Source organism: Mustela nivalis (assembly GCF_964662115.1).
Source record: "Mustela nivalis genome assembly, chromosome: 18".
NCBI classification, from domain to species: domain Eukaryota; kingdom Metazoa; phylum Chordata; class Mammalia; order Carnivora; family Mustelidae; genus Mustela; species Mustela nivalis.
Genome location: NC_139037.1, coordinates 20,015,826 through 20,031,712, shown reverse-complemented (window position 1 = coordinate 20,031,712; position 15,887 = coordinate 20,015,826). Strand labels below are relative to the sequence as shown.

Genomic DNA, 15,887 nt, shown 5'->3' with positions numbered 1-15,887 from the left:
ATGTGTGAGTTCCATGGGGTGATTTAAATGTTTCAGGATCTTAGAGACACAGTACGTGTTTATACCATGAATACATTGAAAACAGGTGACAACCTTAGCATAACCAACCACCCAATTACTTGAACAGCAAAGGGTGGGAAGCAGGAATTGCTGATGTCAGTGCTCATATATCAGTGTCAAGCAGAAGGGATAGTAATATTAATTAACAAGGGAAGTTGACAGCTCTGTGCTAACACACAAGTCACTCAGCTACTTTTCTAGAGGAAAACCAGAGGGAGGGATTGCCCCAGCCCTCTGTGGTCGATGATTAGGCTGCCACGGCCACTAGTTCTTTGTCACTAATGTTGACTTTTCCAAGTATCCAAAGTTTACCTCAACTTCCATATTCTTTCACGAAAGAGTCACCTTCTGCCTTCTCTTTGTTTTGTGACCCATAGAATATTCCCCAAACCCAAAAGTGTTTGCAAGTATTGCGAAAAGTCAGCTTCCGAGAGCACATCTCTCTCCGATTCCCTAACTAAAAGATTCCTCCAGGAATTTCCCCGACCCTACTCCTGCCTGCTCTCCAGCTACTGGCCTCTTTATTGATTCTCTAAATTAATTTTTTATCAGTGTTACAGTCCAATCTTTCCCATCACACCAAGGAGCTTAATATTCATGCTACAAAACCAAGTTGAAAATGAATGCTTGATTAAAACCAAGGTAATCCCATCATCTAATTCAGATTTAATGCTCCATACACTTTGATGATAGAGAGGTGTTGATTTCTCAAGTGGTAAATCAGGGGGGAAAAACCATTTTAGAAAATATCGTAACTATTTCTTCACTTGAAACTGAATCTTATCTGGCTTCTTTATAATCCTTTTCTGGCCCAGCTGTTTCCAAAATGTCTCGAGTAGGACGTTGTTCCGGAATGCCCTAGGTCTGAATTTCATGTCCATGACCTGCTCTGTGTGACTATGATAAGATCAAATTATTTAATCCGTCTGAGTCCCAGGCTCCTCATAATTAAATTGAGGTACTATTGCCCATGGGGACAATACTATCTACTTTATATGATTTTTCTTGAAGAAGAAATGTTTGTAAGATGCACAGACTTCATTTAGCCTATATTGAGTGCTGAGTACATTTTAGATTTTTAAAATAAAACGAGGACAAACAATAAACTCCTCTTTGCTGTGAGTCAATTCCAAGACACATTTTTAGGGACCATTCAGCTGACTGTGGGGGAAGGTCTATCGCTGCTGTTTCTCAGGCTCAGTTTTGAGAGAAAATCAAGCAGAGGATTGGCTCCAGTTTCTCAGAGGGCCCAGCAAGGCCATGGCCCCTGGATGCTTCAGATGGGAAATGCCTCTGAACCGTCAGTATGAACAGAGTTAGTTTGGCAGAGTCAAAGGAGGAACCCCTTATGTGCCCAGGGCTGTTTGTCCAAAATCTAGATTTATCTAGCTATCTACCCTTCTGTGTGAAAATGGTGCCAACTCACAGAAAAACTCCCAGGCAGTTGGCAGCAGCCACAGCCCCTTTGTTAGCTCCCTCTGCAGTAACAGAAGGGGATATAGTTCTGTTATGGCCCAGAACTGGGAGTTGAATTGCAGTATCGCGTCAGCCCCCTGTCGTCCATATTCTCGTTTCTCTGCGTTCCCTGCAGTGTTGCCTTGGCAGGGTTGGCTGGCCTGCTCACATACCTGCGTCCTCACTCTAACTCACCTTTTTCAGTTTGACCACACCCTCCTGTGTCTCATAGTCCGTCGTGATCTCAAACAAGTCCATACCGTCTCCATCAACAATATTGTATGTGACTAAGCCATTTTCTCCAATGTCTGGGTCTTTTGCCTTTACTCGTCCTACTTCCTCCCCGGGGACAGCCGCTTCTGACACAGACATCTGGTATACGCCTAGAAGAAGAAGACATCTATTTTTATTTTCTCTTTTATTTGGCAGCTGGTACGACTTTAGATTTCATTGAATCCCAATAAATTTCTCAAAGGGTTTGAAATTGAACTCTCTATTGATTGAAAACATGAAAGAAGTGAATGGATGGGAAGGAAGATCCCACACGGACGGCTTGTCAAAGAAATGTGTTCTACAAAGGAGGATGAAACAGTGTCGGGGTCCAGGGTGATGTGGTGGGGTCACCTGCCACATGTGAGAAAGGAAAACAATACTCAGCTACATTTCCCATCAGGAAGTGATGGAGGACCGCGTATGTCTTTATATGTTCAAAGAGCAAAGACTTCTTTTCATGTCTTCAGGATGGTCTACAAGTTAATTTCAAGGCACTTCCAAGTACCCAGAAACACATCCTTCTCTTAAAAAAACAAAAACAAAAACAAACTTATAGCTCCATATTTTTTAAAAAATCAAAAGCAAATTTTATCCTTCAAGGCTATGACTCTTCTAACTCTCTAGTTGACTTTCCTCTTACATCACCTTCCTCACCGTTTGATCAATAAACACTGCCTTATCGGGAAAGTTTCCCACAGTGTGGGCTGTCCATATATATTTATTTAATATTTATTGGGAACCTGATGCGTGCCAGGTGCAGCTCTAGCCCCTGGAGACTCAGTGGTGAATGAAATCATCACGTTTCTTCCCTTACTGAGGCACACTGAAGAGGAAAAGAAGCAAATGTATATCTATCTATCTATATCATTGCCAGGGAGAAAAATAAAGTAGTGTAAGCGGTAGAGGGTAATGAGACAGTGTGTGACTGTGTGTGAGTGTGTGATGGTTTGTGAGGGGGCTGGTGCATGTGTGAACGCATGTCTCGGTGTGTGTGAGCATCTGGTATACATATACATGTATGAGTGTGAGTGTGCATATGAATGTGTGATGTGTATGTTTGAGTGTGTACACAGACACTGTGTCTGTGTGAGAAGTAGAAAGAAGGAGAATTGAGATTGATTTAGAATTAGTCGGTCAGAGAAGACATCTCTCAGAAGAAGGCATCTGAACTCCCTTGAAGAGAGTTACCAATCAATCATGCGAATCTCTGGGGATAAAAATTATAGACAAAGCAAAAAAAAACAAATGGCAAAAACCCTGAAGTGGGCACATACTGAAGACATACAGAAGCAAGATGGAATGCTGCTGGAGCTTTCTGTAAAAGGTGAGGGCACAGAGGTAGGCTAGGGTTCATCTATGTAAAAAGGTCTTTGCAGGAGATGGGAAAGATTTCAGGTTTTGTTTAAACGTGGTGGAAGCCACTGGAAGGTTTTCAGTAGAGAAGCCGGATTTGAGATGATCTTATCTGCATTTTCATATTTTAAAAATATTGTGTGTGAAACAAGACAGAGAAACAAGGGTTGCAAACCTTTCCAAACCTACCACTTCCAAGTTGAGTGGTTTTGGACAAATTACTTAAATACGTTTTAGGTTTCCTTCCATGGATTTTATCTGTTCCAGTACTCTTGTCTATATTTATCTATATAATGTGGTTTTGAATGCTTTCAGGTTGACCCATATGCTCCTTAATTACATCATAATCTGATAGTCAAAGACAAGTGGAAAGTGTAGTCTTCGTTGATAAGTCTCAGAAGGTAACTACCAATTCACAGGAAGGTTTACGGAAACCTGTTCTGATCTGATTTTCTGCAAAACTGATTTGAATTCATGCCAATGAAACTAGTATCTGTACCAAAGTGATGGAACTTTCCTATATCGTCACATGTGAGCAAGGGCATTCACGGCTGCCTGCTAATAGTCATGTTTGCTTTTTCCTTCCACCGGCCAAACAATTTTGTAGTGTAGATATGGAGCATGTAGTCTGTTAGAATGCCATAGGAGATTTAAGCTTATTGGGGGTGCTGAACCTTGTGCCTGACCAGGTAAAACAGTCTTTCTTCATCTCGTCTGGGACCCTGTGAGAACTGTTTATGGCCTTGTAATTCTATCTCAGTATCTCCCTTGCACAGACCCTCGTCTTTGGATTCCTCTGAATGACCGTGATGCCTTCCTGGGGCCATAGTTGTTTCCTGCCTTGTTCCCCGGTTTGTAAAAAGTGCCATCTCTCTGACAATAAACTCCCAAGCTCTACCAGATACTCTCCTAATCTAGTGATGATTCCCCCAAGTACTAGCAGCATCAGCAACATTACAACACACTGTACTTTTGTCTCTATCTATATATACATAAACAGATTTATGTTCAAGCTCTGGCTTTGCTACTTTCTTGTTTGTTTGTTTTATTAATTTTTAATTTTTAAAAATTTGATTACATCTTTAATTTTGATTCCAGTATAGTCAACATGCAGTGTTGTATTAGTTTTAAGTGTACAATATAGTGTTTCAACAATTCCAAACATCACTCAGTGCTCATCAGAATAAGTGCAGAATAATCTCCATCACCTATTTTAGCCATGCCCTCCCCCCACCTCCCCTCTGGTAACCATCAATTTGTTTTCTAGACTTAAGAATCTGTTTCTTGGTTTCTCTCTTTATTTTCTTTTACTAGTTTGTTTTATTAAGTAAATTCCACGAGTGAGATGATACAGTATTTGCATTTCTCTGACTTATTTCACTTAGCATTACACTCTGTAGATCCTTTCATATTGGTGCAAATGGCAAGAGTCATCCTTTTTGTGGTTAAATTATATTCCATTGTATATAGGAGTGCCACATTTTTCTAATCCATTCATCTATTGATGGACACTCATGCTGCTTCCATAATTCGGCTACTGTAGTGACCAATGTGGTACTATAAACATAGGGGTGTTTGTATCCCTTTGAGTTAGTGATTTTATATTTTGAAGGGTAAATGCCCTGAGTGCGGTTACTGGATCATAGCATAGTTCTATTTTTAGTTTTTTGAGGAACCTCCATACTGCTTTCCACAGTGGTTTTACTAGTTTGCATTCCCACCAATAGTGCAAGAGGGTTCCCCTTTGTCCACACCCTCAGGAGTACCTGCTGTTTTTTGTGTTTTTGATTTTAGGTGTTCTGATAGATGTAAGGTGATACTTCATTGTGGTTTTGATTTGTGTTTCTTAGATGGTGGGTGATGTTCAGCATCTTTTCACATGTCTATTGGCAATCTGTATGTCTTCTGTTCCTGTTTTCTGACTATTTTTAACTGGATATTTTTTGTTTTGGGATGGCTTTGCTACATTCTTTGGGCAACTTATTATACTGGTCACAGAATTCAGTTTTATCTGTAAAATGTAGGCTCTTGTAGAGATACTCCACAGTAGTAAGTCTTCATTAAATGATGGTAGTTGTTGTAATTATGATAATTAATAATCTTACAAAATCGTTTCTTCTTTTATTTCCCTTAGCAATCATCAATTTTGTAGAACGATCACAATCCCCCAGATAATAATAACAACTTAATTATAACAACTTATGCCAGATATCATAAGGTTTTAACTAGCCTACTTAGTTCTAACAACATTCTATTAATTAAGACCTGTGGAAGACTGTATTCTCTAAAAATGGTCAAAGCCATATCTCCCATCCCAAGTGCTTTTCCTTCAACATGACTTTGACTGTCTTTCCATTGAACAATGGGGTCTATAAGAACTCTCCTTAAATTTGGGCAGTCTTATGATTACAGTGGAGATGGTGGCATGTGATTTCTAAAGTTAGGTCCCAAGAGGCAATACAGGTTCTGCTTGATATCCTTGGGGCTCTCGCTTTCAGAACCTATCGGAGCCAATCCTTGGTGATCTACCCATGGAGAGAAATCAACACCATCTCATCAGCCACATAAGTGAGCGTCCTTGGAAATGGGTCCTCCAGCCTCAGCAAGCCATCCTCACCTGATGCCATAGAAACAAAGACAAGGGGTCTCCTCCAAGTTTTGCCCAAATTACAGACTCATGACAAAAAATTATTATTATTGTTTTAAACCCCAAAGTTTGGGGCAGTCTGTTTTAAAGCAAGATAACTCATTCAGTTTTCTCATTACCTCCAGATTAGATATGAGAACACTGAGACAGAGAGAGGTTAATGAATTACTAGATTGCATAGCCAGTATCTAGTGAAAAAGCCAGCAAAATAGATTTTCTGTTTCCAGGGTCATAGAACTTTTTAGGTCTCCTTTTCCTCTGACTACGTCTACTGCACCTTCACTTTTTTATGTTGCTATTGTAGTGCTTTTGTTTCCATTTTTTGCTTGAATGATAAAGAGACTCCATTCTTACAGATCTCTTCTTGAAAGCTGAGTAAAGCCGGAAGGGGTCAGAGAAGGGCTGTCTGTGGCCCCATTAAAACGTGCAAGCCAAGCCCACCTACTTACTCTGTGGAAACTTTGGTGGGTTGTCATTGACATCAGTCAGTGTGATCGTCACTTTGGTTGTCCCTGAGAGTCCACCCATGTGTCCACCCATGTCCTTGGCCTGGATCACCACGTGGTACTCCTCCTTGGCTTCCCTGTCCATGTTGGGAAGGGCCGTTCTGATGATACCTGGACAGGCGAGCAGGAAACATCACATATGTTCATTGAGAACAACATTAAAACAAAACAAGGCACAACACTTCAAAATCCTAAAGGTTGAAATATTTGAGGGCCCGTTGCATGGATATCCATGAATAGACCCATGACTAGACCCACATTTTTGAAATGCTAGCAGAATCTTCTGAACGTCTGTTCCCAGCATACAATTCTTAGGCTTTAGGTTAAAAGTAGGTAGCATGTATTCCATGCAATATGTTAAGATGTAATTATTAAATTTTAGAAGAGAGAGCGAAATGAGTTAAAAATACACACAATGCTTATACAAATATTTAGAGTACTGACACCCATCACTGACAACGGTGCTAAGTGAATGAATTCTACATGATCTCTGGATATCAGCACACCATCTGTATGAAAACCATGCTCACTTGAATCTCTCGGGAACAGGTGCAAGCTTTTCCTCTCTGTAGATGCGGTAACATTTACAGTGGAAATAGAAAGAGAGCACCCTTGTCCGTCTCTCAGCCCTGATGTCTGTATTTTTCAGCAACACCCTTGAACACACTGAGTCTCGATTTCCTGATCTGTTAGATACTTTGGTAGGTTCAAATTGATGATTTCTAACTATGAGTCCTTGGGAAAAATGAAAGTTGCAACTGGGAATTCCTCCACTAGTGTTCAACATTTCAAAAATCTGGATGAAATCCCACATTTATCCTTGGTTAATCTGGAAAGGATAAAGAGCAAATGCCTTGGATGGAATCATAGCAAGAAGCTGCATAGGCCATGCTCTGAAGCAACGTGGCTACAGATAAATAATTATATAGGTCACTGGAAATCATATATAATAAATGGACAAAATATCTGATTGACAGGCTCTGTGTATACATATTAATATATATTTCATATAAATTTAAGTATACCAACAAATGTGGATTATTTGTAAATAAATATCTTTCAAATATACAGGGCATATTATAGAAAAAGCAGAAGAAAGCAGTTTAGGGGATTATTGTAGACTAGAATTTTCACAGGATTGCAGAGTTTATTCTAATAAAAGGATCCTGGAATAAAGTTCAGAATAAATGAAGTGAAACCACTTGGTTTGGGTGATTGTATTTTTTCACTCTTTTGGTTTGCCATTTGTTTCCTGTAAGAGCCATGCAGAGCCTTCTTCCTGGATAAGACCTCTTGGGAATCCGTAAGCACAGTGGAGGGAATGTGCTATGTCCCAAACACACTGGAACATTATTAACACCCGTTCCCACCGTCCTACGTGGCGGGCTTCGAAACAAGCTTTGAGAACTACTAGTTTTCAGATCAGCCCTCAAGTTCTATGGTGTCCTCCCTGGGATCCTTTGTTGATAATTATGATAAAATTCAAGTATTTTAAGAGAAGCCCTTAAATTTAATTGACTTTTAAGATACGATTTTAATATAAAAGTTGTATTTTAAGATTATATTTATTATTGTGGCATGGTGACACAGAGGCCAAAACAATAATAAATAAGGTTCAATGGAAACTAACCACACCCAGGCACGTGCACACATAGCGTCTACACCTCTCAACAACCCTGTGAGGTGGCCTTTCTCATAGGTGAGGAGACCGAGATTCTACTGGTTTCGGAAGTAGGGCCGGACTGGTCACCCACAGTGTGTCACGGATCACAACGACATTGCACGCTACCTGTCTGTGCTTCTACTGAAAAGTAGGGTTGTCCTTCCAGGATGCTGTATACTAACTTGGCGCTGTTTCCATAGGTAGGATCATCAGCATCTGAAGCGGTCACCTGGATGACCGATGTCCCTTAAAAATGAAATAAATTCATTAGCAACACTCTCTCAGCATTTTGAATTATATTCTAATTTACAAAGTTTCATCTTAAAATTAAAAACAAAGAAAAGCCCAGCAACTATGTAACATGCTTGCTTTTCCGGGGTTGAGATGTAAAATAATCTTTTTCTGTTCCTCCTTTTCTTCCTTCCCCCTTGTCTTCTTTAAAAACAAACAAACAAACAAAAACCTTCCGTAGCTTCAAAGGGAACTTTCTAAATTCCAAGTACATTGTGCTATGCTTAGTAGTTAAAATAATAACATTACTGCGAAAACATTCTAAGACCCATGCAATTGAAATGTTCAGTATATCAAATAATTAAATAAAAATCCTCCCAAAGAGTATAATAAAGGATAATTAATGATGAATTGCTTTTCATAAAAGGACAGAGAGCAGTCTTCCATCTGTAGCAGAGCAATAAATACATCATTTTATTGTTGCTTTGCATGTAATAAAATAGCTCCTAATACTACATTTTAATTAATTTATGGCTATAAATATTGTACAGAATGTCGTTCCCTGGTGACATGAAAATTGCATCTTCCCACCTCTAACGGGTCTGGTAGTCATTTAACAGAAACCACCCATACACCTGGGTGGGTCCGAAAGAACCAGGGAAAGGAGTGAGGATGGAATTCCATTGCTCCCAGCAGAGCCTCTCTTCCCTGATGGTCACAAGGGCTTGAGGGCACACAGTGTGGACTGCAGAACGGGGTGCAGGGCCAGAGGAAGAGAAAAGGCATTTAATGCTTCTGCTCCAAGCACTGTTTCCGGCACATTCCATGTATTCTGCCAGCCTACCTCAGCTCCTCATGTTTACATTTACTGCATTTTGAGAAACTGGATGTGAGAAGTCGGAAATGTTACCATCTATTTTGCAAAGTGGATTATTATGACCAGAGTCAGGAATTAAATGCCCATCCAGCAACCAACCAAACCCACGGTTTCTCTGATATTTTTGGCACAGGGGCTAGGTTCTGGGTGGGAGGCTTGGGATCCCATTCACACAGCCTCTGTCAACCCTTTAATTTACGATTGTCAGCAATTTGTATATGGTGTATAAGTCATTCTTCCTTTTCCTTAATTATTTTTATGTAATTCATTATTTCATGCAAACGAGTTTTCTGAACTCTTTCCATACAATCAGGCACTCTTTGAGGTAGCAGGGGTTTCTAAAGGAGAGTAGGCTCTATTCTCTACTATCGTGGTTGAGCTAAGGAAATTATTAAATCTTTATGCTCCATTTGCTTCTGGAACTCCACTAAATCCATTACGACTCCTTGTATTTTCCATCTATTTTACTTAACCCTCAATGCAGTTTACATTATCCTCTCTTTACAGATGATCAAATGAAAACTGAGAAAGACGTGACCGGTTGCCTAGGTTCCTCTGGCTGGTGAGGGCCACCTCCACAGCACTGACAGCAGACTCTACTCTTATAAGTCGTGACAGAAGGTCTGGGTGTTAGCCTGAAGCATCAGCAGGCTCCTGGAGGTGAGGACAATGTAGATTCCTCTGGAGTGTTGCTTGAATGACAGGCCTTCCTTCTGGCTCAGTTGCTGATGCTACTGTCTCTTATTGAATGATTTGGTTCATGTCTGCTTTTTTCTCCTTAAAATCCCTAGGCAAATACCGAGAGACTAAAGGACTGGTCTTGGCCAGGGAAGAGAAACAAAAAATGAAGCCTGACCTTCATAAAATGTGAGAAAAGTCTGACTTTATCCAGAGGAGAAAAAAAGAGACTTTTTTTTTTTTTTTTTTAATCCCAAATTCTACATGCAAAGTGGAAAGAGCTTAGGGATTTGGGGTCACTTCCGCCTCTTAACTATTTTGGCAGGCGAGAATTCTACCACTGAACCACCCATGCGCCGATCGCCTCTTAACTATTTTGGGCAGGTTAGTACCTATTTTTGTTGCTTGGTTTTCTCATCTGTAAAATGGGCAGTTTGGCCCAGATGATTCTTAAGTCCATTCAGGCTTTAAAGTCTTTGATTCATATAACCAGACTCATTCCCTGATCAGAGCAGCCCTGATCACTGTCTGAAACATAAACCCTTCTCAGTATGAGGCATGTTTCCCAACAGACCACAACGGCATGCATTCTATAAAACCAAACAAAAGTTACTGCCAGGAGAAGGTAGCCACCTGAAGAAATCCATCAGAGAAATATCCTTTAACAATGCAGCATGTCTTTAGGCCTGATGAAAATACACATCCACTTGTAAATTATTCTAACAGATCGTGACAGCATGTCATGACTCATTGTGTATTCTGGAGCCACTTAATAGCTCAGATAACCTTGGATAAATCAGTTAACCTATTTCTGGGTTGGGTTTCCCATCTGTAAGATATGTCAAATAAGACATACCTCACTGTAAAGATGAATCATAGCAAAAATGAAATGCAAGAACACCATGGAAATCATTAATTAGCATGATGTCTACATGCAACAAATATTAACATGATCGTGACTGCAACAGACATCAGTGTGAGCTAGTGATTAAACTACGTTGCCTCTAATCCAGCAAGACTAGAAATTGTCTTTCCATTTTACAAAAAGGGACATTTTACAGAAAGAGAAATAGAACTGGATCCAGGTCACACAGCCAATGAGGGTCAGAGCCAGGATTCCCTGGACGCCGTCATGTTCTTGCCACTCCGACACACTTCTTTATGTTTTAGAAGTTTAGGGGTTTTTTTTGTTTGTTTGTTTTCTTAAGATTTTCTTTATTTATTTGACAGACAGAGATCACAAGTTGGCAGAGAGGCAGGCAGAGAGAGGAGGAAGCAGGCTCCCTGCTGAGCACAGAGAGCCCGATGCGGGACTCGATCCCAGGACCCCGAGATCATGACCTGAGCCGAAGGCAGTGGCTCAACCCACTGAGCCACCCAGGCGCCCCTAGAAGTTTAGGTTTTAAAATCTCAGGTCTGTTTTAAATATTTGAAACTTCAACTACACAGATAACATTTTTTTTTTTTTTTTTTGTCATTATGCCACAGAAGAGGCAGTATAAATTCGACTTTCCGGATATAGGAGAGCAGGCACCAGCCCCTGCCACCCACAGGAACCCAGACTTGTAGATGGAGCAGGTCTCCCCAGCCGTACGCACCCACGTTGGACCTCTCAGGCACATTCGCATGGTAGGTCTCATGCAGGAACTCAGGAGGGTTGTCATTGATGTCTTGGACCTTGACAATGAACTCCGATGGTGGCTCCAGTGGCCGGTTGGTGTCCCTGTCCACCGCCTGTGCCATGAGCGTGTACTGGGCTCTCTCCTCTCGGTCCAATGTCTTGGTGGCATGAATGTTCCCTGATTTGTCATCAATCACAAAAATGGTTCCGGCTCCTTCACCTGAGAGAATGTATTTAATGTTCCCATCACCAGAGTCAATATCGGAATGAAGCTAGGAAAAGAGAAATCGAGATTTTTAATTCCATGAGGGAGGCCATGGGGAGACAGAGTCTCACTTGCACACTGTTTGCTGTAGTACCTTCCACACACACTCACACAGATGTGCACACACACACATACACTGTGAGAAGGAGATGCTGTCACCCACTTCTACAGATGAAGCAATGGAATCTGAGAGAAGATACTTGCCTTGGCCAAGGTCACACAGTTGGGTGCAGTGAACCCAGCGTTCGAACTTGAACCCTGAGTTTTTTAAATTCTAAGATTCATGCTTTCCTCACAAATACACACCCATACAAAATAGACGCACACATTCACACAAATATCACCCAAACAAAATATATATACATATGCATCTATATTAATAGACTTATTTTGAAAGAAATATGTACATAACATAAAAAATTTAAAAACACAAACATTTATGCCATAAGTAAGTCTTCTCAGTTCTGATTCCCACTCCCTCAATTTCTCTGCTCACACACAACAGTTGTTACCAGTTTCCTGTGAATCCTCTAAGATATATTTTACACATATGCTAGAATATCTGTACAGTGAGATACATAAATGTCCCGGTTTATTTTTATGCAATAAAGTGCTATAGTGCACACGTCACTCTCCACCTCTGGTGTTTTCCTATGAAAGTAAATTCAGGTGGTCTTTCACACAGATACATGCAGATCAACCTCACCCACTGGGTGGATGTTATCACCTCGTTTTAGCTGTCCTCTGCCAAAGGTCACAGAGGTTGCTTCCAGGCTTCTGTTGCTACAAGCAATTCCTTGATCAGACCATTCCAGAAGACCCTCTGTGAGGAGCATGAGGTATGAGGGTCTGGGGACATGGCTGCTGGGAGGAAGCTCCCATTCTGATCACACAGGCATTGTGTGGGTAGGATAGATTCATAGGAATGCAACTTCTTAGGCAATAGAGAGAACTTTAAACATGTTTAGGTTCTTTCTGCTTCCTTTGACAAAGCCCAGAGACATGATGGTACTTGCCTAAATCCACACTTGGCTGGTCCTGACTACCCATCCCATGCCTTGCTTGATTCTGTTCTGTGTGGATCTCACCCAAAGACCACATCTGATTTTTCTGTAGCAATTAATTCCTCACTTTCTCTTAATATCACTTCAATGTCTAAAGCTTCCATCTTAATCTGAGTTCCTCTGCCCTCATTATGCCATTTGTCGGAAGAGATAAACATTGCTTTTACCATTTCTGTGGGCTTCAAGTATGGCCGAAGGGCTAAAAAACCCATGGTTCTACCTACTATGTAAGAAACCTCAGTATAAATCAGAAAGCTTTATTCAAAAGGCACTGATGATGATGATGATAATAATAATAATAATAATGTTCTAATAATAATAATAGTTCTTATTATCAATGACATTTTAGTACTGATATTATAAGTAAATGTCATTTTAATATTATTATTAATGCCATTTTAATATTACTGTTATGAAACCAAGGTCCAGAGAGCTTGTTCAGAATCACAAAGCAAGGTTCAATACACTGTTTTAAAAAATGTGTTATTTCAATTTCTCAAAAAGTATCTAATTGATCTGCAGTCCGTGGCTCAGTGAAACACCCAAGTACTTTAGTTCAGGGGTGGTGAGGGAAGGGGGGGTACCTGTAGGCACAAATCAGGAAGACTATTTTGATTTTAGTTCACAGTGTGTCTCAGGAAAATTAAAAGGAAAAAAAAAAACTTTCTTTCAGAACTTGTTATTCATAACCAGCTACATATTGTCATGAAATGATGGTTACTGCATTTCTCGTGAATAGTTGTGAGTAAAATATGAAACTATTGAGTGACCTCCAAAGGATGAACAGGATTGCCCCAGTCTTCATACAATTTCCACAGTGAGGGCAGGATCCCTGACGTGGTTCCCCTGGCTTCCTCCCCAACCCCCACAGTCTGTTATTTGTTTCTTTTGTCTGCCTCAGACCTGGCATAAGTTAGGGGCTTGGTCTTGTGAATGAGAAACAAGGAAATCAATGCTTATTTTAATAGGAGTGTCTAGAAGGGAAGTTTCCAGGGGCTTTCATGGATTACATGTGAGTTTGGCCGAGTTTCTTGAGAATTACAGATTCTAGTTCATGATCAACCAAATAACTGAAAGAAAAAAAAAAAAGTAAAACCATAGTGCTCGTTATTTTTCCTCTATTTTGTTTTCAGATTTGTAAGTTGAATATAAATTTCTCCTTTTTCTCTCTCCAACAAAGATGACCTATACAACTGACAATGATATTTATTAGGTTCCACACAAAAAGCAGTTTGGGAAACCATTCAATCCTATCAGGGGATCCAGTTGCCGAGGCATACATAGCCAATTCCTGATGCCAAAGACTGATGGCTTCCCCCTCTGCAGAGCACAGCATGACACAGACTGTGTTTCCTGCAAGAAATCTGAAAGTCCATTGCCTGCCAAAATCTACTTTTTCAGAGCAGCGTAAAGCACTCAACCTTGAATGTCGTCAAATCAAAGGTCATCGAGTCTACTCCTCTGTTCTCAGGGAACTATATATCCACAGTATCTCAAGAGGAAGATCCACAGGATCCAGCCCCTTTTGTCTCTTCCCCCATCCAATCTGACATCTCACACTCAATCCCATGTGCCTATATATAAAGATCATTCACTGCTTACTTTTCTCCATGTTTTGCCCTATATTCCCCTTTTAGTGGGCATGTCAACCGCTTGCTCCACAGTGATAAAGAAAAGGTTCTCTAGGTCCTGTCTCTTCTCAGTCCCGCACCCTAACACACACACACTGTTCCCCACTGAGATAGTCCCTAAGGTGGGGAGGTTCTATATCCTCAGAACAATTCATGCACAGCTCCCCATGTTGTTCAGGCTGCAACGGCCCCCGCCATGACTGAAGTCTCGTCTTCCTCTCTGGGCACAGAGCCCATCTCCTCATGTAGGGAATTCACATGCCAATTATTTCCCTGGGTTCCCATTTCCCCCAGACGACTTCTATTTTGGGGATAGTCTTTCCATTTTTGGGTATACATGAATGAAATTCTTTTGGTATGTCTGGCATTGAAAAGGCACTTTCCCAACCCGGAACAACGTTATTGAGATGCTAATATGAACCTCTTCCAAATATGTCAATTACATAAATATGCATTGCTGTTCGCATGTTAAAGAACAACTGAAATAACTCCTTGGAATATAGGAGGCTTAGAAATTAGCTCGCCTCAGAGCTACCCTTGGCCTTTGCTCCCTTCACGGGATAACTCCGAGTCCTTTTCCAAGTCACAGGTCACTACCATGTTCTCTATGAAACTTTCCTCCATCCTTCCCAAACATTCCCATGTAAATGTGTAATAATTTCTGTTGAATTTCTTCATTATCCTGTTCTCTGTGCGCGCGCGCGCGCGCGTGTGTGTGTTTTAATAGCTTAGGTAGGTGTGTCTCTTCCACTAGTCTCTGAACTCTTTCAAGATCAGAATATTTTATCCAGGTTACCATTGGCCTAGCTCTTCCCCAGAGCACAGTGGGCTTTCATTCTTATGCAGATGAACACCTATCTCTTTGTCCTTAACACCATTATCCTCTGAAAGATGGCTGCACACTTAAAAATAAATGATAACAGGCAATATATTTTTTAACATATTTCAGAAGGCCTACCATTTGCCCTTTTTGGAGGGGGTACACAGAGAATGCAGTCTTAAATACTGGGAGGACACTCAGATCATCCTAACTCGGTGTTGCCATCCCTGAGCTAAAGCACATAAAATCCCACCCATTCTTAAGACACATCTGTTTCATCAAATATTGACCAAGGCCTCCCCAAAACTGGGCTTAGTACCAGGACCTCAGGACACAGAATGACACTGGTCAGGTCCAGGGAGGGAGACAGGGAAATAGACCCGTGTAATTCAGAAGGGAAAGCTCTCACAAAGAGCAGGGCGGGTTCTCAGAGCACAAGGGAGGGGCATCCACCTTGGAGGTAGGGTGTGTGGTCAGCCAAATGCCCTCCGTTCGGAGAATGGGTAAATAAATAATGGTTTCAACTCGGTGGACTACTGCACAGTCATTAAAAATGGAGTTTAATGGTATATTAAGTGGAAAACACAAGTGTTCTTAATATGGGTAAGTCTATGAATGGGGGCAGAAAGGCTGAAATATGTTTGAACAATGATTTCATGGTTCTTATTGAAGGTCATTAGTGCCCCCTCCCCCCAGGAATTTTCTTTCTTGACCAGACCCTCCTGCTGGACTGGTGAGAGGGA

General features: G+C 40.9%; 1 protein-coding gene across 1 annotated transcript in view; it reads right to left on the bottom strand.

Moving 5' to 3' along the window:
* The window catches only part of CDH11 (cadherin 11), a 148,303-nt gene that overhangs the window by 30,231 nt on the left and 102,185 nt on the right, over positions 1-15,887 (bottom strand). The window contains exons 4-7 of the mRNA XM_082712175.1: positions 11,342-11,636; positions 8,084-8,203; positions 6,238-6,405; positions 1,711-1,898 (exon numbers count right to left, since the gene is read on the bottom strand). Of these exons, the coding sequence (XP_082568301.1) occupies positions 1,711-1,898; positions 6,238-6,405; positions 8,084-8,203; positions 11,342-11,636 (771 nt within the window). The remainder of the gene's footprint in view (positions 1-1,710; positions 1,899-6,237; positions 6,406-8,083; positions 8,204-11,341; positions 11,637-15,887) is intronic.